We start from the raw sequence: 23132 nt of genomic DNA on the forward strand, positions 1-23132 counted from the left end.
TAAAACACTGAAAAGTTTTTTGTTTGTTAAAGTTCTGGCTATGAACTATACCACTAAACGTTTGACTCACTGAAACAGGTGACGTAGTTAACAATATTTACGTCTAATTCATGCTTTAGTTTAATACTTTTTGTGGGTTACTTTTGAAAATAATTGTAGGCCTCAGTCAAAGGTGAATATGCCAGGAGTAATAGCTTAAAACAGTCACAAACCTGAACAAAGTTGGTAACAAGCTAAATGTCACAAAAGTCGTAAAAAGTGTGGTTCGTATTGGACATATTGACCACCTTAGTGGCCAACATTTTTTGTTTTTTAATATTTCTGTTTCTCAAATCATCGTGACCAATGTGTTTTACAATAGTCTTGATACAATATATATATATATATATATATATATATATATATATATATATATATATATATATATATATATATACACACACACACACACACACACACACACACACATGTATATAACAGATATGTAGGCGCGTGTTCAAGAGTGGGTTTTGGGGGTGAAAACCACTCCCTGGTCAAGCAGAGTTTCTCTTCTTTTTTCCAATATATTTTCAAGAGAAGCACGATTCGACCCTACCCCCCCCCCCCACCCCCATAATCTTCGCTCGCTACAATCGTCTCTCTTCTACATAAGTTCCTGTACATGCGGCTGAATATGAAAAAATCCCCAACCCACAGGCTTATCTCACCTCGAATATTGAAGGGACCTGTTAATCCCCTCCCCACCACAAGAACATGACCCCAGCACCTGCTTATCATCCAGTCTATGAGGCTTTACCTCAGAATAATTGCGTAAAATAACATATCCCAAGGAATAATTCATTACCACTTTAAAAAAAAAAATCTAATCACTTGGTAAGTGGCATGGACCCCCCCCCCCCCCCCCCCCAAAAGAAGAAGAAGACCCCCCCCCCCAAAAAAAAAAACCCCAACCCCACCAAACCACCCCACCCAAAAAACAACACAAAGCCCCCTTGGGAACTGTCTGAGCAGTGGTCATCACGCAACCAAAGCACGAGGCCTTGCAACCGTTGCCAGCAAGCCCGACTGAAGGAGACTACGCTGTTCACAAGGTCACGTTGCGGGATGGGCATGGACTCTGCCTCACCATGTTTTCATACGGGAAGTTACTCGAACATCGGATCGCGGGCTTCCCGGTGTACGCGCCAACCACCACCTGCGAAGACTTCGGATCCCGCGACTCCAGCGAAGACACCCCCACGTAGGAAGAGTGCCGCCGTCGAGTCACAGGCCCGACCTGTGGTCGTTACCAAACGGAAGGCAACCGCTTCTCCAAGCGACCAACCAGCCAAGCCAGGCCCTCCGTCTCAACCGCCGAAACAGGACATGGAACTGTCTGAGCAGTGGTCACTCCTGGCCGGCAAGTTACATCAGCGATATGCCCAGATAGTCAAGGTCAACCTCAAGGATGTTCGTCAGCTCATCACGCAACCAAAGCACGAGGCCTTCCAACCGTTGCCAGCAAGCCCGACTGAAGGAGACTACGCTGTTCACAAGGTCACGTTGCGGGATGGACATGGACTCTGCCTCACCATCCGCCGGAAGGGATTTTACCACCAAGGCCTGCTAATCCACGAAATGGACAACCCGACCCTCCATCGTGTCATAATTTCCGGGAAAGACTACCGTCCAATAGCCAAGCAGTTAGCAACCTCTCCATACCGGCAATCCATGCCGCAATTCGACGTTACGAACTTCATCGGCTCTCCGTGACGACATCCTCACCACCAACCTCCTTTGCCTCTGTGAGTATGGACTTAGTCAGACTTTAAATATTTTCGGCCGTCACTTCAAAAATTTTGTTTATTTTTTTGTAAACAGTCTGGCACCCTTTATTTTTGGCAGTCCGTCTAAATTGCTCCAATCACCTTCAACTTTGGATGAGCAGTCTAATTTTTTGTTTGGCCTCAATTTTAACCGGACATGATTGTTCTCGACTTTACTAAATTTTTTCCAAATTCCGCCCACCTCAAACTTACCCCTCCCCTCCTGCCCCGGAATTGGTCACTGGCGAAGTCAGAGGTTAAATCCGGGGTAGGCGTGCCTGAACCTTAGTTGGATATGGGCACGTAAATACAGTTCCACATCCACATCTCGGTTGTCTTCACTAATAGTTACACAGCAGGCCCGTAGCCAGCCATATTTGCGGGCGGTGCGTTGAGATAATAGGTGGAAGTAAATTTATATCATGGGTGCCGAAGGCACTCGAATCGAGCGCCCCTGGGGCGCGACAGGTCTAGGGAGTTCTTGGGCATACTTCCCCGGAACATTTTTAAATGTAGATGCGCAGAGGTGCATTTTTGTGATGGGTTTTTAATATTTTGTTTCAGGTAATTTGAGGTCGTAGCGCGTAAATTTTTTGATAAGACTTCAAGAGCAGCAGTAAACTTTAAGTACATTAAAATTGTAAAACCGTTAACATTGATGAATAATGTACTTAACTGAGCATATTGCATATGTGTATGGGTAGAAGAAACGTAAATATATGGAACGTGCGTATGCTTACATAATGGGTACATCTTGTACAATATTTTATGATAATTTTCAAATACGCCAATAGGCTATATACTTTATGTCTGATCCGATCATGCATGTCCAAGGTAGAAATCATCAGTCGTGAAATTTAATTTGACGCTTATGTTCAAGTATTTTGTTGAAAAACATATTTGGAACGTCTAGTGATCAGTTTAATTAGAAAAAAATTCCCATCTTTATTCGTCGATGGTGCAATGTTGATAATTCGGGCATTAAAAAGAAATCCTCTAAATTCGGGCAAAACTCAGCCTGCTCCCCCCCCCCCCACCCCCACCCCCAGAAAAATTGGAGCCCGTACGCCTGTGAGGGGCTGTATGATGAGTATAATGTATGGGCGTCGATCTGTGGGGGACAGGGGGGGGGGGGACGCGTCCCTCTCACTTTTCAACACCAGGGGACAATCTATATAAATGTCCCCCCCAACGTTTTCGTTTAGCACACACACACACACACACACACACACAAACACGTCCCCCCACTTTTAAAGCCGGATTGACGCCCATGGTATAATGTTATCATTAACAGACAAGGATTCATAGTTTGTAAAAACAGGAATCTAGAAAAATAACAATTGAATCACTATACGCGCGCGTGGTAAAAAAGAGACCCCATCAGTCTTTAAATTTTGGTATTGATCATAGCTTTGTTTTCTATTCTATCCACTGCGGGGAATGGTATGTAGCATCGGGTTACAATCGATAAAATTCTATAGTAAATGGGTAATGCATGCATAGCAATAATATACAATATAATAACATATGTTATGTATCAATGTTGTCTGTTCTATGCGTGGTATCAGTTTTCAAATACTTACACAGTTTAATTAGCTGTTTTGAACTGTCGCTGGACAGTATTTGCGTTAATTTTAATGTTGATGGTTTATTGTAATAAAACGGTTTAATATATTTATCTCTTATGTTACTGAAGAAAGGACACACTAGAACAAAGTGATATTCGTCTTCTACTACATTCATATTGCACAGACGACAAATTCTATTATTCCTATCAATATTGTGGTATCTGCCCGTTTCTATAAAGAGATTATGGGAAGATAATCTATATTTACTCAAAATATGTGTATTTCAAGGCAATAGGTTTCTGAAGATAAGGTTGTAAACAATAATTATTAACAACAAATTTGTATAATAAAGTTAAAGTTTATTTTGTTTAACGACATCATTAGAGCACAGTCATCGGCTACTGGATGTCAAACATTTTGTAATTTTGAATATAATAGAATAGAATAGATGTTTAACGAAAAAACGAAAAAAAAAAAAAATCTCCAAAACTGAAACACAATTTGTTTTCATATAACGAGGTATATTCTAAATCACTCACGTGCATGTTCTTTATATGAATTATATGATTTCTAAATCAGACATTCTAAATTCATAAGAAAAAAGAAAACATAATATGTCACTGTTAGCGCCCCATAGATGACCTGACCTGTATGTAAAAAAAAAGATAAGTTGAAACCTTTGATCACCTGTCGCGTCCATTTCCCATCATGGCGACTCGGTTAACGGTAAGAATATAGTTTATAATCCGTTGGTCTTGAAAGGGTACCGACAAACTGACTCGACATTATGAGTTAATGCTAAGGATGCTAAAATTAGTATAAAAACATATGCCACCTTACAATTGTTATTCTCGGTTGTCTTAACTAATAGTTACACAGCAGGCCCGTAGCCAGCCATATTTGCGGGCGGTGCGTTGAGATAATGTGTCATGTCATGTCATAGGGTTTTACGTGCACATTCAGAACAAGCTGTTGTAGCGCACGCCTGTCGTGAGCACAAGAGCCGGCCTTGGCCGGCTCCTCCGTCCATGACAGGAAAGGTGAGGGGAGGGGAGAGGAGGGACCGCCTGCACTGGCAGGTGCAAGGGAGCACCAGCAGCCCGATCAAATCGGTAGCAGGCGGGTGGTGGTGGTGGTGGTGCTATGGAATTTGAATGGAGCAGTTAAATGCCAAAGAGAAAAGGTTGCGCAATTTTGATTGAGGGAATTTGGCGCAATTCTGAACGGTCGGTCGAAAGGTATATGGCCGAGCTAATATAGGTTTTGATATTAGTGAATCGAGAGTAGCTCATTAATTTTATACCTTTACGATGCTGTGGTGTCTCCCTATGTTCCCATAGGGCCCTTATAAAGGGCCTGACCGCTTCTGGTCGAGGCATCACCAAGTACCAAGTTATTACCAGCAGCAAGTATTGGGGGTTTGGGTGGGGGAGGCCGATATTCTTTTGTTCAGCTTCCCCCGGGTGCATTGCAATTGTGCACTCGGAACGGTATTTCTTTTGGCCGGTTCCTTATTAGAGTACGTGCTGGACCATTAAATGGGGGCGGGTGCATTGTTATCATTTGTCAATGCACCCTGTGTACTGATGCAGTGAGCGTGTAGTCTGTGTGTGAATCCTAGTTTTGTGTTACGGTTGTACCTATTGTCTTAAGTCCCTATTCTAGTGAGTTCAACGGTCATTCATGACCACCCATCCCCCTCCGTCCTTGTATAGCATTGAATACAATGACGGAGGGGGAGTTAAACTAGCCTAGCTATCTAATTTGAAGGGTTAAACCCTTATAGTGTAGGTATTGGTTTAAAAGCCTAGTGCTTGGCATACTTAACTTTATTACCAATGCAATAAAACGAAACTAACGGTGGCAAGTAACAATTGTATACATATATGCACCGATCTAGGTACTTAGTTTGAAGAATTTTGATTCCCGCCCCCTAAATATAGGATTTTAGAAGGCTTACTTGGTTTGTCTTCAGGCTATCTGGATAGTTGGGTATCGGTTTTCCTGCATGTCTTTGCTTCTGGAACCCTAGATGACTTACCTTAGTTAGCTAGGATGGAATGCATCAGTAATAAAAAAAACAAAAACAAAAACATGGTGCGGGTGCAAAGACAAGTTCGTGCAGTTTATTTACAGTTTGAGATAATAGGTGGAAGTAAATTTATATCATGGGTGCCGAAGGCACTCGAATCGAGCGCCCCAGGGGCGCGAGAGGTCTAGGGAGTTCTGGGGTTGTAAGCAATAATTATTAACAACGAATTTGTATAACAAAGTTAAAGTTTATTTTGTTTAACGACATCATTAGAGCACAATCATCGGCTATTGGATGTCAAACATTTTGTACTTTTGAATATAATAGAATAGAATAGATGTTTAACGACACCTCAGCACGAAAAATACATCGACTATTGGGTGTCAGACGGTAATTTTGACGCTACATTTTTCCATTAGCAGCAATGGATCGTTTATATACAGTACACCATCCCACAGACAGGATGGCACACTGGTTAGAACGGTAAATAGCCCGATTCTAGGACATCCCCCCCCCCCGGATATCCCCCCCGATATTTCTCCCGACTATTTCCCCCCAGGACAATTCCCCCCGGTATACCCCTCAGTAAATCCCCCCCCCCCCCCCGGTTTTGATATATGACATTTTAAAATGTTTATGTATTGTTTGCTTGTGTTTTGTTTCTCCTGTAAATGTATTATAACTGTAACCTTGTTTATAGAGATGAGCTGTATAGCTAAACGTTAATAAAGAATTTAACTGAAATTGATTTTATACAGTAATAGAGAACCTTTGAAGTAGAAAATTTGCTTTCTAATCCTCTTAATTCAATTTCCAGGTAAGATTAGCACTTTTGCTATTGTCTACTAAAGAGCAATGTTTGAAGTTGCAATTTGTTAATTGTTAATCCTCTTAATTTGATTAGCAAGTAAGGACTACAGTAAAGAAACAATCAAGGATACTAAATGGTTATATCAACCTAAGCAATTAGTGTGAAGTCTGAAGCTGTACAATAACCTGGATACTGACATTAGAAATATGGATGATATCATTCATCAATCTCCACTTTTCAATTCTTAACATTTCCATTATGGTGAAGGTGGTGGATGGGACGGCCTAGGGAAATGAATTAAAAATGGGGTGGACCTTCCTGTCGACTCTCCTCCGACATAAATACCAGATTAACCAGACATATTTTATTGTCAATATTCTACTTTTTACATAATCATTTGTAGAAACCCTTTTTAACCCTTTGTATAAACACTTTTTAACTTCCTTATAAATAAAGTTTATTTAACCATTAATTAGTATTTTTGATCTAATCATTTGTATAAACACTTTTTAACTTCCTTGTAATTGAAGTTTATTTAACCATTAATTAGTAAAAAAAAATATTTAATCATTTGTATAAACGTTTTAAAGGTTTTTTTTTTTTACTAACACTCTCCCCACCCCTCTCGTTGTGAGCACAGTTTCTGGCACTAGTCAGAAATCGTGCTCGCAACGAGCGTGCTTGAACATTAAATTGATATAAGCACGTTAATTCCCGACATCTGACCTGTCAGTCATTTGTGGGCATACATACAGAAATATTGTGTTCTAGATACACACACCATGGAGAGTGTTAACTCCACCATGGGTCAAGCTAAAATAATTCATGAGGGTTATATTTATGTAAAACAGAAATATCTTATAGGCGGTGTTATTTCTTATGAATGTGAGTTGCGAAAAAAAGGAAAACTAAACAGTGGTCAGTGTAATGCTAAAATACAAGTTTTAGATGGGGAAGTTGTTTTCAATGTTTCACATAAAATATTATAAAATAATAGTGTTATTTATTTATACCACTAATGACTGGGGGGGGGGGGGGGGGGTGACCGGGAGATGACATAGGGGGAAATGACGGGGGGGGGGGAGACCGGAGTGAAATGACTGGGGGGGGGGGGGGGGGGGGAATCCCTAGCTACAGTTTTAATTTACCTCATGCATTTTTATACTGATGTTGTTCATCACTTAAGTTATGCATTTACCATAGTTTAACACCCAATAGCCGATGTATTTTTCTTGTTGGGGTGTCGTTAAACATTCATTCATTCATTCATTCCAAGCTGTATGTGTGTCTGTGCGCGCAGTTCATGGGCGGATCTAGAATTTTGTAAAGGGGGAGGGGTAACAAAATTCTAAAAAGGACAAGTTTGTGTTTGCCGATATCGCAAAGAAAGCAAGATCTGTAAGGTGCTTCGAGACATGCTTCCCGGGAAATCGTGGGGAAAACATGCTCAGAAATGCGTTTTCAGGACAATTTTGTGTTGCATGTTGTGGATAATTAATTGTTTAAATTAAAAGTGATTAAGAAGGGCACTCCGGAAGCAGGGAGGGGTCAAGAACCCCTGTGATGGTATATTATCTTTTTGAACTGTAGACTTTTATTCTGTTGTTTGAATATTAATTTTTTCAGAAATTGCAGGATTTTGTAGTGAAGGGTATTATCAGCGCTCCGATGACACCGTTCCAACCGAATGGGTAAGCTTGTGTTCTTTATTTTAAATCCTACTGCCATCTAAGGATTACTCCACTATTGGCTGCTTGTAGGCGGGCGAGTATAGTTTCACTGAAAATAGTGTCCCTTCTTTGCAATGTATTTTGTTGGAATGAGAACTGATTTGTCGTTGTGCAGTTAGCTGTAGTTCAAGGTGGCTTTGTAGCATCATATTTGTTTTACATTTGTAGCAAAACGAAAAGAAACTCAGAGGAACCACCATAGTCAGATATATAGTCAAGTATATAGTTTTTGCATTTATTTACATAATTTATCGGCGTCTGGCACCCAATAACCGGTGCTTTAACTTGCACGAACTGGTTCTTGTATTCATGTTGCTGGTTAACTATTTGCAGCGACCATGACGTGTCAGTTCTTGACAAATACGTCGATCATCTTGTCAACAGCAGGATCGATGGTGTCTTCAGTACGTATATTTTAAAATTATCATTGAAGTGTTTGTAAAACAGTAGTTGCGTGAGATGGTTACTTTATGATGGTACTCGTGGTATGCATGGTTATTTGCACAGATTCGACGTTTTGATATTTTGATGTTATGATTGACAGCTGACAGTACCGTGTGCGACAGCACGAGACTATCTGCTGTCAATCGAAACATCGAAACTGAACAAATAACCATGCACGAATACGTTTTTGCGGTGACTGACTTTTATTACACCGCGTTTAGCCAGAGTCACCTCCATCCCTCCCCTTATTGATATTGATATGTAGGTGAAGGCTAGAGAAAACTCTATGTAATGATTTGACAATCGTCGACAACCAAATGGTCGCAAGCTAGTGCGTCTAAAATACAATTTTTTTCCTAAATCTGATGCCACTGAGCTTTTGTTTGATTGTTCTCAAGTCCAGTCATTACATTAAACTTATCTGTTGTTAACCAGTACCAACGTGTCACACCGGAATACACTTTGCTGTACGTCACCACAAGAAAGTACAGTGTCATGTTTCTTCGTGTAACAGCGGAATACACTTTGCTGTACGTCACCACAAGAAAGTACAGTGTCATGTTTCTTCGTGTCACACCGGAATACACTTTGCTGTACGTCACCACAAGAAAGTACAGTGTCATGTTTCTTCGTGTAACAGCGGAATACACTTTGCTGTACGTCACCACAAGAAAATACAGTGTCATGTTTCTTCGTGTAACAGCGGAATACACTTTGCTGTACGTCACCACAAGAAAGTACAGTGTCATGTTTCTTCGTGTAACAGCGGAATACACTTTGCTGTACGTCACCACAAGAAAGTACAGTGTCATGTTTCTTCGTGTAACAGCGGAATACACTTTGCTGTACGTCACCACAAGAAAGTACAGTGTCATGTTTCTTCGTGTCACACCGGAATACACTTTGCTGTACGTCACCACAAGAAAGTACAGTGTCATGTTTCTTCGTGTCACAGCGGAATACACTTTGCTGTACGTCACCACAAGAAAATACAGTGTCATGTTTCTTCGTGTAACAGCGGAATACACTTTGCTGTACGTCACCACAAGAAAGTACAGTGTCATGTTTCTTCGTGTAACAGCGGAATACACTTTGCTGTACGTCACCACAAGAAAGTACAGTGTCATGTTTCTTCGTGTAACAGCGGAATACACTTTGCTGTACGTCACCACAAGAAAGTACAGTGTCATGTTTCTTCGTGTCACACCGGAATACACTTTGCTGTACGTCACCACAAGAAAGTACAGTGTCATGTTTCTTCGTGTAACAGCGGAATACACTTTGCTGTACGTCACCACAAGAAAGTACAGTGTCATGTTTCTTCGTGTCACACCGGAATACACTTTGCTGTACGTCACCACAAGAAAGTACAGTGTCATGTTTCTTCGTGTAACAGCGGAATACACTTTGCTGTACGTCACCACAAGAAAGTACAGTGTCATGTTTCTTCGTGTCACACCGGAATACACTTTGCTGTACGTCACCACAAGAAAGTACAGTGTCATGTTTCTTCGTGTAACAGCGGAATACACTTTGCTGTACGTCACCACAAGAAAGTACAGTGTCATGTTTCTTCGTGTCACACCGGAATACACTTTGCTGTACGTCACCACAAGAAAGTACAGTGTCATGTTTCTTCGTGTCACAGCGGAATACACTTTGCTGCACGCCACCACAAGAAAGTACAGTGTCATGTTTCTTCGTGTCACAGCGGAATACACTTTGCTGTACGTCACCACAAGAAAGTACAGTGTCATGTTTCTTCGTGTAACAGCGGAATACACTTTGCTGTACGTCACCACAAGAAAGTACAGTGTCATGTTTCTTCGTGTCACACCGGAATACACTTTGCTGTACGTCACCACAAGAAAGTACAGTGTCATGTTTCTTCGTGTCACACCGGAATACACTTTGCTGTACGTCACCACAAGAAAGTACAGTGTCATGTTTCTTCGTGTCACACCGGAATACACTTTGCTGTACGTCACCACAAGAAAGTACAGTGTCATGTTTCTTCGTGTCACACCGGAATACACTTTGCTGTACGTCACCACAAGAAAGTACAGTGTCATGTTTCTTCGTGTAACAGCGGAATACACTTTGCTGTACGTCACCACAAGAAAGTACAGTGTCATGTTTCTTCGTGTCACACCGGAATACACTTTGCTGTACGTCACCACAAGAAAGTACAGTGTCATGTTTCTTCGTGTAACAGCGGAATACACTTTGCTGTACGTCACCACAAGAAAGTACAGTGTCATGTTTCTTCGTGTCACACCGGAATACACTTTGCTGTACGTCACCACAAGAAAGTACAGTGTCATGTTTCTTCGTGTAACAGCGGAATACACTTTGCTGTACGTCACCACAAGAAAGTACAGTGTCATGTTTCTTCGTGTAACAGCGGAATACACTTTGCTGTACGTCACCACAAAAAGTACAGTGTCATGTACGCTGTCGCTCCATAACACGACTCAAAGACAGAGTGGGTGTCCCACACCACTCCCACCCCCCTTCCTGCCGTATGGGTACACTTCAATGTAACATCCTGTATTATGTATTATTTATAAGGTAAATATCAAGCTGAGCAAGATATTACATGTACTCCGCTAAAACCCAATAATATTCACACTGGCTTAGGAAGCGGGGGATGGGGTTTTTGGGTGGGGGTGATGTTGATATGTTAAGGGGGATGTGCCCCCCAATTTTTTAGATCCAATACCAGCAGCGATGGTTTATATAAATGTATGTGTGTGTGTGTGTGTGCACGTGCGCCCCCCACGTTTTGGCACCTTCCTACGCCACTGATTCACCTGCTAAACGCTGCATTTTTCGGGGCACTTCGAATTACGAGGAGGGGGTGCGCATCTCAGCACCCTATCATGGCCGTAGCTAGGAGTTTTTGTTTGGGGGGGGGGGGGCATCTGAGTAGTTAATAGTCTAAAACTCCTTAAACAGTTAAGAAGAGATTTTTTTTTAAGTTTCTATAATGCTTTCCTTGCCCCCCCCCCCCCCCCCCCCCCCCCCGCGCTAGCTACGGCCCTGTCTTTCCTTGGATCCGTGCCGGTAATGTCATCTGATAATGTCATCTGAATGAGTCCGTATTCCCGACATGTTTCCCCATATGATCGAAGCAAGTGACACGTGACCGCTAAAATCAAATTATAAAAGTTTTCTGCGACCATGGTGACGTCATGAAGGCGTGATAATGGGGGGTGGGAGTGGTGTTTACAATATAGTTACCTCATCGATCATTCGATCATTACACCCGTCACTCATCGACTGCACTGGATTTTTTTTTGATTTTTTTAAAATATATATATATATATATATATATTTTTTTTTTTTTTTTTTTTTTGTGGGTTTTTTTCCGGGGGGGGGGGGTGGGGGTGGGGGTGGGAGCAACCCACACAATACTATGCCACTGCGTAAAAGGATGAGGTAACTACTACTTATTGTATGAACATTGCTAGTTTTCTCTACTATGAAGTATTTTTAGTAACAAATATGTAGTAGTTTACATATATATAAAAAGAGTAAACTCCCCGAGTGTCTTGTGATATCATAATTTATCAGAACGAGTTGATAAAAATGTGAAATCCGAGGCTTGCCGAGGCTTTTTTACTTTTATCAACGAGTGCTGATAAATTATGATATCACAAGACACGGGGGGGGGGGGGGGGGGGGGGGGGGGGTATTCTTTTCATCATCTATTATCATTCTTTTCATTTGCGACAGTTGTAAACAATGTCAGTAATGTGGGTTGAATGATAGGTATATAAAAAACCGTGGTGTGTGAGATACCTTTCTACTAATGGAAAAATGTAGCAATGACAACCAATAACCCGATAATTAATAAATCAATATGCTCTAGCGGTGTCGTTAAACAAAACAAACTTTTAACTGTGTGTGTGTGTGTGTGTGTGTGTGTGTGTGTGTATCTCTTTTTGACTGTATGTGTATGTATGTGTGTATTCTTTCTGTTTATGTGTGTGTACGTGCAAATGTATTTATTTATTTATTTATTATGTTTAATAATAGTTCACGGCACAATGGGCGAGGGTTTGAGTTTGACAGTGAACGAAAGAAAAGAAATGACAGAAGCCTGGGTAAAGGCGTCCAAAGATAAGTATGTAACTAGAAAGTAGCAATCATTACCAATAAACTCTGATCGACTTGGAAAAGTCTGCAAAACTATCTATTATTCAACCACACTGTTTTCTGCCCTCCTCATTCTTCTGCTTTTTCTTCTTCGTCTTCATCCTAATCATCATCCTCCTCCTCCTCATCCTCTTCATCATTCTCTTCATCATCATCATCATCATCATCACCAGCACCATCACCATCACCACCGCCATCATCATCATCATCATCACCATCATCATCACCACCATCACCATCATCATCATCATCATCACCACTACCACCAGGCATGTTTGTGTGTTTCAAACACATAATGGTCAATGGTAGAGATAAAGGCATGTTTGTGTATTGCAAACAAATAATGGTCAATGTTAGAGATAGAGGCATGTTTGTGTATTGCAAACAAATAATGGTCAGTGTTAGAGATAGAGGCATGTTTGTGTATTTCAAACAAATAATGGTCAATGGTAGAGATAAAGGCATGTTTGTGTATTGCAAACAAATAATGGTCAATGTTAGAGATAAAGGCATGTTTGTGTATTTCAAACAAATAATGGACAATGTTAGAGATAAAGTCATGTTTGTGTATTTCAAACAAATAATGGTCATCACCATCATCATCATCATCACCACTACCACCAGGCATGTTTGTGTGTTTCAAACACATAATGGTCAATGGTAGAGATAAAGGCATGTTTGTGTATTGCAAACAAATAATGGTCAATGTTAGAGATAAAGGCATGTTTGTGTATTTCAAACAAGTAATGGTCAATCTTAGAGATAAAGGCATGTTTGTGTATTGCAAACAAATAATGGTCAGTGTTAGAGATAGAGGCATGTTTGTTATTTCAAACAAATAATGGTCAATGGTAGAGATAAAGGCATGTTTGTGTATTTCAAACAAATAATGGTCAGTGTTAGAGATAGAGGCATGTTTGTATATTGCAAACACATAATGGTCAATGGTAGAAATAAAGGCATGTTTGTGTATTTCAAACACATAATGGTCAATGGTAGAGATAAAGGCATGTTTGTGTATTTCAAACAAATAATGGTCTATGTTAGAGATAAAGGCATGTTTGTGTATTTCAAACACATAATGGTCAATGGTAGATATAGAGGCATGTTTGTGTATTTCAAACAAATAATGGTCAATGTTAGAGATAAAGGCATGTTTGTGTATTTCAAACAGATAATGGTCAATGGTAGAGATAAAGGCATGTTTGTGTATTTCAAACAAATAATGGTCATTGGTAGAGATAAAAGCATGTTTGTGTATTTCCAGGTTGAAATACGTCATCGTTCAAGTTGGGACAGAAAATCTCAGATCCAGCATGGAACTAGTAAGTTTATAATTCACGTTTTTTAAGTGATGATTTTGTAAATAAACCAATTCTGTTTTATAGTTTCACTTTTTAAGTGATGATTTTTGTAAATAAACCAATTCTGTTTTATAGTTTCACTTTTTAAGTGATGATTTTTGTAAATAAACCAATTCTGTTTTTTAGTTTCACTTTTTAAGTGATGATTTGTTTTAATAAACCAATTCTGTTTTTTAGTTGTATTACTTGTCTCACCCTCTCTAGTTATAGCTGTCAGTCTATGTTATTATAGTTGTTCATTACAAAACGAATTCAAGTTGTTTCTGTCCTGATCAAAGTGTCCACCACGTGGGACTTGGATGAGACATTGCTTAGTTCTGACTTGGGATTGGGTAGGTGAAAGGAACAGAAACTACTATGCATTCTGAAAACAATTAAATGTTTTACAGTTAATTAAACTTTTACCTTACTTTTCCAAAAGAGCCTAAATGTTTAAATTACATTTAAATGGAAGGGATGGGTATTTAAAGATATGAGCCTATTTCTGTAAAATTCTCAATATGCAAATCTGTACCACTGTATGGAGTTATGTATTATTTCCAGCATACCTACTGAATTAGTAAGTAAACAGACCGTGTATAATACAATGGAATACGCAGATTAGCAACATGGTTGTTATTAGACTGTCTGTTTGTGTTTCTGTCATGCGGTTTGTGACGCCAGATTTTTTTTTTTGTATTTTGTATTTCTGCCATGTGGTTTGTGACGCCAAATGTTTTTGTTTGTATTTGTGCCATGTGGTTTATGATGTCAGATTTGTTTGTTTGTATTTGTGTCATGTGGTTTGTGACGCCAGATTTGTTTGTTTGTATTTGTGCCATGTGGTTTGTGACACCAGATTTGTTTGTTTGTATTTCTACCATGTGGTTTGTGACGCCAGATTTGATTGTTTGTATTTATGCCATGTGGTTTGTGACGCCAAATTTGTTTGTTTGTATTTCTACCATGTGGTTTGTGACACCAGATTTGTTTGTTTGTATTTCTACCATGTGGTTTGTGACGCCAGATTTGTTTGTTTGTATTTGTGCCATGTGGTTTGTGACGCCAGATTTGTTTGTTTGTATTTCTACCATGTGGTTTGTGACGCCAAATTTGTTTGTTTGTATTTGTGCCATGTGGTTGATGATGTCAGATTTGTTTGTTTGTATTTGTGCCATGTGGTTTGTGACGCCAGATTTGTTTGTTTGTATTTGTGCCATGTGGTTTGTGACACCAGATTTGTTTGTTTGTATTTCTACCATGTGGTTTGTGACGCCAAATGTGTTTGTTTGTATTTCTACCATGTGGTTTGTGACACCAGATTTGTTTGTTTCAGGCGAGACATGCTCAAAGCACCGGTGTATCAGCGATTGCGTGTTTTTCGCCATCCTATTTTAAACCAGCAACCATCAGTAAGAACATCATTTTGATTTGATTTAATTTGATTTAAATCCCTCAAGCGAACAACTAACTAAGGCAGACCAAACATTATCATGGTGCAATTCAACATAAAACGTGTTCTAAATGTACTGAGCACGAATCGTCTAGGGTATAAAACGGTAGTGTGTACGAATCGTCCAGGGACGGAACAAAATGGGTACGAATGAGCGAGCTATGTGGCTATCGATTATAAAAATCCATAATCGATTGAGTGGGGAAAATATTAACTGTAATAGTTCCTCCAGTGTAGATGATAGAATTGATATAAATTATGCTGGGGTTTGGGTTTGTTTTCATGTGTACCTAATTTTATACGGTAAAAAGATATTAAATAGTTATTAAAAGTAAAATTTAGTTTTTGTAGGGTGAACACGATAACAGGTGCTTATGATTATAACCGATGCTCGATGATGAAATTCCAACCGATACCCAATGTATTATATAAAATTCAATTAGCCATAATATACGGAAATTGTTATTATATTAAAATTAATATATTAAAGTAATAAAACAAAGTAATAAATTAATGTTTTAATTTACTAACTAATGGTAGATGCAAGATGACTAATATTTTAGTAGGCAGTACGAGTAGCCACTGATCGTTGAATTAATTTGAACTGAGGTAGTTTCTACATCCATTGTTTGAATCTTCAGGCGCGTTGGTTAGTTACATGGAACATGTGGCAGAATCGGCGCCAGATCTCCCGTTCTACTACTACGACATCAACTTCATGACGAACGTACACTGTAAGTAAGAAAGAAAAAAATGTTTTATTTAACAACGCACTCAGCACATTTTATTTAAGGTTATATGGCGTCAGACATATGGTTAAGGACCACACAGATATTATAAGAGGAAACTTCATGGGCAGCAGGGGTTCTTTTATATGCACCAGCCCACAAACAGGGTAGTACATACCACGGCCTTTGATATACCAGTTGTGGTGCACTGGCTGGAATGAGAAATAGTCCAATGGGCCCACCAACGGGGATCGATCCTAGACCGACCGCGCATCAGGTGTGCGGTTTCCCACTGGACTACGTCCCACCCCACTGTAAGCAAGAGTCTACTATGACATCAACTTCATGACCAAAGTACACTGTAAGCAAGAGTCTACTATGACATCAACTTCATGACCAAAGTACACTGTAAGCAAGAGTCTACTATGACATCAACTTCATGACCAAAATACACTGTAAGCAAGAGTCTACTACGACATCAACTTCATGACCAAAGTACACTGTAAGCAAGAGTCTACTACGACATCAACTTCATGACCAAAGTACACTGTAAGCAAGTACACTGTAAGCAAGAGTCTACTACGACATCAACTTCATGACCAAAGTACACTGTAAGCAAGAGTCTACTACGACATCAACTTCATGACCAAAGTACACTGTAAGCAAGAGTCTACTATGACATCAACTTCATGACCAAAGTACACTGTAAGCAAGAGTCTACTACGACATCAACTTCATGACCAAAGTCAACTTCTATGACCAACTTCATGACTAAAATACACTGTAAGCAAGAGTCTACTATGACATCAACTTCATGACTAAAGTACACTGTAAGCAAGAGTCTACTACGACATCAACTTCATGACCAAGGTACACTGTAAGTAAGAGTCAACTACGACATCAGCTTCATGACCAAAGTACACTGTAAGTAAGAGTCTAGTACTTCACTACACTGTAAGTAAGAGCCATACGACATCAGCTTCATGACCAAAGTACACTGTAAGTAAGAGTCAACTACGACATCAACTTCATGACCAAAATACACTGTAAGTAAGAGTCTACTATGACATCAGCTTCATGACCAAAGTACACTGTAATTAAGAGTCTACTACAACATCAACTTCATGACGAACGTACACTGTAAGTAAGGATCTACTACAACATCAACTTCATGACGAAAGTACACTGTAAGTAAGAGTCTACTACAACATCAACTTCATGATGAACGTACACTGTAAGTAAGAGTCTACTATGACATCAACTTCATGACGAAAGTACACTGTAAGTAAGAGTCTACTACGGCATCAACTTCATGACGAAAGTACACTGTAAGTAAGAGTCTACTATGACATCAACTTCATGACCAAAGTACACTGTAAGTAAGAGTCTACTACGACATCAACTTCATGACCAAAGTACACTGTAAGTAAGAGTCTACTACGACATCAACTTCATGACCAAAGTACACTGTAAGTAAGAGTCTACTACGACATCAACTTCATGACCAAAGTACACTGTAAGTAAGAGTCTACTACGACATCAACTTCATGACCAAAGTACACTGTAATTAAGAGTCTACTACGACATCAACTTCATGACAAAAGGACACTGTAAGTAAGAGTCTACTATGACATCAACTTCATGACGAAAGTACACTGTAAGTAAGAGTCTACTACGGCATCAACTTCATGACGAAAGTACACTGTAAGTAAGAATCTACTATGACATCAACTTCATGACCAAAGTACACTGTAAGCAAGAGTCTACTACGACATCAACTTCATGACCAAAGGACACTGTAATTAAGAGTCTACTACGACATCAACTTCATGACCAAAGTACACTGTAAGTAAGAGTCTACTACGACATCAACTTCATGACCAAAGTACACTGTAAGTAAGAGTCTACTACGACATCAACTTCATGACCAAAGTACACTGTAATTAAGAGTCTACTACGACATCAACTTCATGACAAAAGGACACTGTAAGTAAGAGTCTACTACGACATTAACTTCATGATCAAAGTACACTGTAAGTAAGAGTCTACTACGACATCAACTTCATGACGAATGTACACTGTAATTAAGAGTCTACTACGACATCAACTTCATGACAAAAGGACACTGTAAGTAAGAGTCTACTACGACATCAACTTCATAATCAAAGTACACTGTAATTAAGAGTCTACTACGACATCAACTTCATGACCAAAGGATACTGTAAGTAAGAGTCTACTACGACATCAACTTCATGATCAAAGTACACTGTAAGTAAGATTCAACTACGACATCAGCTTCATGACCAAGGTACACTGTAAGTAAGAGTCTACTACGACATCAACTTCATGACCAAAGTACACTGTAAGTAAGAGTCTACTACGACATCAACTTCATGACCAAAGTACACTGTAATTAAGAGTCTACTACGACATCAACTTCATGACAAAAGGACACTGTAAGTAAGAGTCTACTACGACATTAACTTCATGATCAAAGTACACTGTAAGTAAGAGTCTACTACGACATCAACTTCATGACGAATGTACACTGTAATTAAGAGTCTACTACGACATCAACTTCATGACAAAAGGACACTGTAAGTAAGAGTCTACTACGACATCAACTTCATAATCAAAGTACACTGTAATTAAGAGTCTACTACGACATCAACTTCATGACCAAAGGATACTGTAAGTAAGAGTCTACTACGACATCAACTTCATGATCAAAGTACACTGTAAGTAAGATTCAACTACGACATCAGCTTCATGACCAAGGTACACTGTAAGTAAGAGTCTACTACGACATTAACTTCATGACCAAAGTACACTGTAAGAAAGAGTCTACTACGACATCAGCTTCATGATCAAAGTACACTGTAAGTAAGAGTCAACTACGACATCAGCTTCATGACCAAAGTACACTATAAGTAAGAGTCTACTACGACACCAGCTTCATGACCAAAGTACACTGTAAGTAAGAGTCAACTACAACATCAGCTTCATGACCAAAGTACACTGTAAGTAAGAGTCAACTACGACATCAACTTCATGACCAAAGTACACTGTAAGTAAGAGTCAACTACAACATCAGCTTCATGACCAAAGTACACTGTAAGTAAGAGTCAACTACAACATCAACTTCATGACCAAAGTACACTGTAAGTAAGAGTCTACTACGACATCAACTTCATGACGAATGTACACTGTAAGTAAGAGTCGACTACGACATCAACTTCATGACGAACGTACACTGTAAGTAAGAGTCGACTACAACATCAGCTTCATGACCGGAATACACTGTAAGTAAGGGTCCACTACAACATCAGCTTCATGACCGGAATACACTGTAAGTAAGGGTCCACTACAACATTATCTGTGACTGGCGTATGCTATACGTAAAGGTCTAGACAATATCAATTTCATAACCAGTATATACTGTAAGTTAGTCTACTATAAAATCAACTTAAGAAATAGTCTACAATACTATAAGTAAGAGCCTACTACAATATTAACGTCATAACCAGTGTATGCCTTTAAGTAAGTCTAGTACACCGTGAGTACGAGTCTACAACAGTATCCACTTTACAACCGATTTACATTAGAATCGCTTTGCTCCCGGTGGGGTCTGGATAGTTCCCGTCCCAGTTTTTAAAGACTGTGGTATGTTACTGTACTATCATATCTATGGGAAAGTAATTATAAAATTAAGGCAAAATTCCCGCTTGCGGCAGTTTTGAATCTGCCTACAGCAAATTTTAAGCCAGTAACATTTGCAATAAATAAACACGTATAAAATTAAGGCAAAATGCCCGCTTACGGAAATTTTGAATCTGCCTACAGCAAATTTTAAAACGGTAACCTTTGCCACAAATAAACATAAAATTAAAAACCAAAATGATCGCATCGACAAATCAGTTCAGTTCAGTTGAGGGTGTTTAACGTGCACAGTGAGAGCAAGCTGTCAAGTTCTGACAATCGCCAGCTCTTCCGTCCAGAACAATATCCCATCAACAGACGGCAATCAGTTTTATTCAGTAGCAATTCGTTTCGCAGTTACGATAATTCCTGGTTATTCCTGTGTGTCAGCAGCGGGTCTCTCTTGACCAACTGCGCAAATAAGCACATCTCAGACACCAAATATCTATATGTGTTGATGAGACGTTAACGAACTTTTCGTTTATTTGTGTTCAGTGAACGTGCGCGAGTTCTTGGAGCAGGCCTCGTCCCGCATCCCGAGTCTGCGTGGCGTCAAGTGCTCGTCTCAAGAACTACCCGACGTCTTCGACCAGGCCAACTGCATGGACGGCCGCTTTCAAGTCCTCATAGGAACTGATGAGGTCATACACATAATGCAACGTCTCTCTGTCTCTCTCTCTCTCTCTCTCTCTCTCTCTCTCTCTCTCTCTCTCTCTCTCTCTCTCTCTCTCTCTCTCTCTCTCTCTCACAGTTTTGCTAAAAAACAAAACAAAAACAATGTTTTTAACAGCCATAATTTTTAGAATTTGGCTAAACTATCTGTCATGGTAACCTATAGTATTTAATAAGCCCTGATCTTAAGCCCTGGTCTTACATTAGAAAATTAACATTTAGAATTTTAAAAAAGTAATTACTGTTCATTGTGTTTGTATTTATTATATTTCCAATGTGAACAAACACGAATAACGCCAAAATAACGCTAATTATATATAATTTAATAAATATATGGGGAGATTGTTCAGAAATTATATTTGAAAATTTAAGCCCAATGATTTAAAAATGAAAACGAAATATATTTTTAAGAGCAAGAATTAAACACCGGATGTTGCTAAATAAGCGAGTGTCCTGCACATGTTGGTGGTTTTTAGAACGATTGACTCTCGTTACATGGTGCTGGTGTCTCACAGATGTGTTTAGGGCGTCACCTTGCATGATTGCAGTTTTTCTAAAAAAAAATAGTGCTTGAAACTGAAGATTTTTCTGATGTGTTGTATTGTTTTGATATTTTGTTTCATTGTTTGAAATTTGCTTTATTAGTTTATAAAACGTTTCTGTTTCTTTATGCTACATAAAGTGCTTAAGTTGAAAACACTAAATACTCTTTTCTTGATGGTGAAGAAGGTTAAACGTAAAATGCGTCAAGTAATTATTGCGCCGATATGTCGCACTAACTTTTTGCGTTACTATTTGGTTTGCATTAATTTCGTGATTTTAAAGTATAACCGTTTATATCAAATTCATGCTGCCCTCTTTTGCCCAGAAAAGTGTCATCCCCATGTACTACATTGTCATTGCGGCTTTTAGACTGAATGTCACACCTTACAATAAGGAGGAGTGTTGTATGAATGCCAAACACTAGAGATAACTGATTTTAAGAATGATATAATCAAAACACTGTGCACTTTCTCAGTATGGTATTGCCTGGATACAGTGACGTCCTGTCGTTTCACCATGTACTGTCTGTCAAACATTCTATTTGTAGCAACTACTCCCAGCCCTGTGTTTGGGTGTCCAGGTGCCGGTGTTGAATTCGTACGTCGGTCCGTGCTTCCACAGACTTCGTGAAGCATTCCTGTCCGGGGACATGGACTCGGCCAGAAAGGAGCAGGTGACAACTATATAAGCTGAACATAGCTTTCCCCAATGATCCGTAGAGGGCTGTGTCTGATGGCAATCAGTTTAGTTTAAACACATTTTGATTGGCTACTCTATGATGACAACATATATGTCAAAGCCAACCCGTCCAGTAACACAGAAGTTGCCTGGTTTGAGGGGAGATGTTTTTAGGATAGCCTAAAAGTCAAAATATGGAGAATATAACACACATTAAATCAGCATGTTTTAATGTTTATACTCCAGTATTAATTTGCAACATCTAACCTAATTTGCATGGATTAGAATAGAATGGCTGACCTTTAAACTTGTGTGAAACGTTACCACCCCCCCCCCCCCCCCCCCCAATATACTTTCCATTTCATGTTCTGGGATAACTTTGTGATACTAATTCAAGAAGGACAAGCATAACCTAAAATAATGTTAATTCGTTATCTATATAGCATATGGACACTTCACTAGCCTGTTCGACCAAGTTCAAACTTGCATTTGTTCAACACGTTGTCATGTGATATACTTACAAAGAGTTATATATGTTTCAGAAATTTGCCAGGTCAGTGGTCAGGCTGTGTACGAAATATGGTAAGATTATAATTTTATGAACCCCATTACAGCACGCCATACCACTAGAGACGTGAGTTACAAGGTAGATGGGTTGCTGTAGGTTTTCAGAACCAGTTTGACGACGAGACTCATAGAAATGTTGTCGTGTGTGTTATCCGGTGTCATTAAAAGTTTTTTTTTTTAACGACACCACTGGAGCACATTGATTAATTAATCATCGGCTATTAGATGTCAGATATCTGGTAATTCTGACACGTAGTCACCAGAAGAAACCCGCTACATTTTTTCTAAAGCAGCAAGGACCTTTTATATGCATATATGACAGGAAAACACATACCACAGCCTTTGTCCAGTTGTGGTACACTGGTTGGAATGAGAAAAACCCAATCAGTTGAATGGATCCGCTGAGGTGGTTCGATCCTGCTATGCAAGCACCTCAAGCGAAAACTCAACTGACTGAGCTAAATCCCGCCCACTGACGGTGACTATAACTTACTGGTTATATCTAACCTGTTATTCTTTGTGGTTTAAAAAAAACAGTTTTAATTCTTGCCGACAAAATTCCGGGGGGGGGGGGGGGGGGGGGGGGGGAGGGGAGGAGTACCAGTGTGTTGTTTTGTGGTTTCTACTACATTATGTCTATCGTATGATTCTAAAAACAGTTTACTGAAAATGCTTCTTATCCTCACAATTACACCTAGTACACGCGTAATTTAATTTTATATTTATATTTATTGGCATTTAAAAAAAACAGTTTTAATTCTTGCCGACAAAATTCCGGGTGGGGGGGGGGGGGGTGCTTCCAAGGCGATAATGAGGGGGAGGGAGTACCAGTGTGTTGTTTTGTTGAGGGTTTTTTTTTGGTGCTTTTTTGTTTTGTTTTGTTTTGTGTGTTTGTTTG

At 39.4% G+C, this 23132-nt stretch overlaps 1 protein-coding gene across 1 annotated transcript; it reads left to right on the forward strand.

Moving 5' to 3' along the window:
* The first annotated feature begins 1104 nt into the window (after window positions 1–1104).
* LOC121379659 (N-acetylneuraminate lyase B-like) lies at window positions 1105–22284 on the forward strand. Its single transcript, XM_041508308.1, has 11 exons — window positions 1105–1541; window positions 1676–1784; window positions 7843–7907; window positions 8280–8350; window positions 12432–12519; window positions 13819–13876; window positions 15231–15306; window positions 15989–16081; window positions 20270–20415; window positions 21537–21662; window positions 22210–22284. The coding sequence occupies exons 1-11, from the start codon at window positions 1105–1107 to the stop codon at window positions 22267–22269; spliced, it is 1329 nt and encodes a 442-aa protein (XP_041364242.1). The 3' UTR covers window positions 22270–22284.
* Window positions 22285–23132: the final 848 nt, after the last annotated feature.

Source organism: Gigantopelta aegis, chromosome 8 (assembly GCF_016097555.1).
Source record: "Gigantopelta aegis isolate Gae_Host chromosome 8, Gae_host_genome, whole genome shotgun sequence".
Classification (NCBI taxonomy): domain Eukaryota; kingdom Metazoa; phylum Mollusca; class Gastropoda; order Neomphalida; family Peltospiridae; genus Gigantopelta; species Gigantopelta aegis.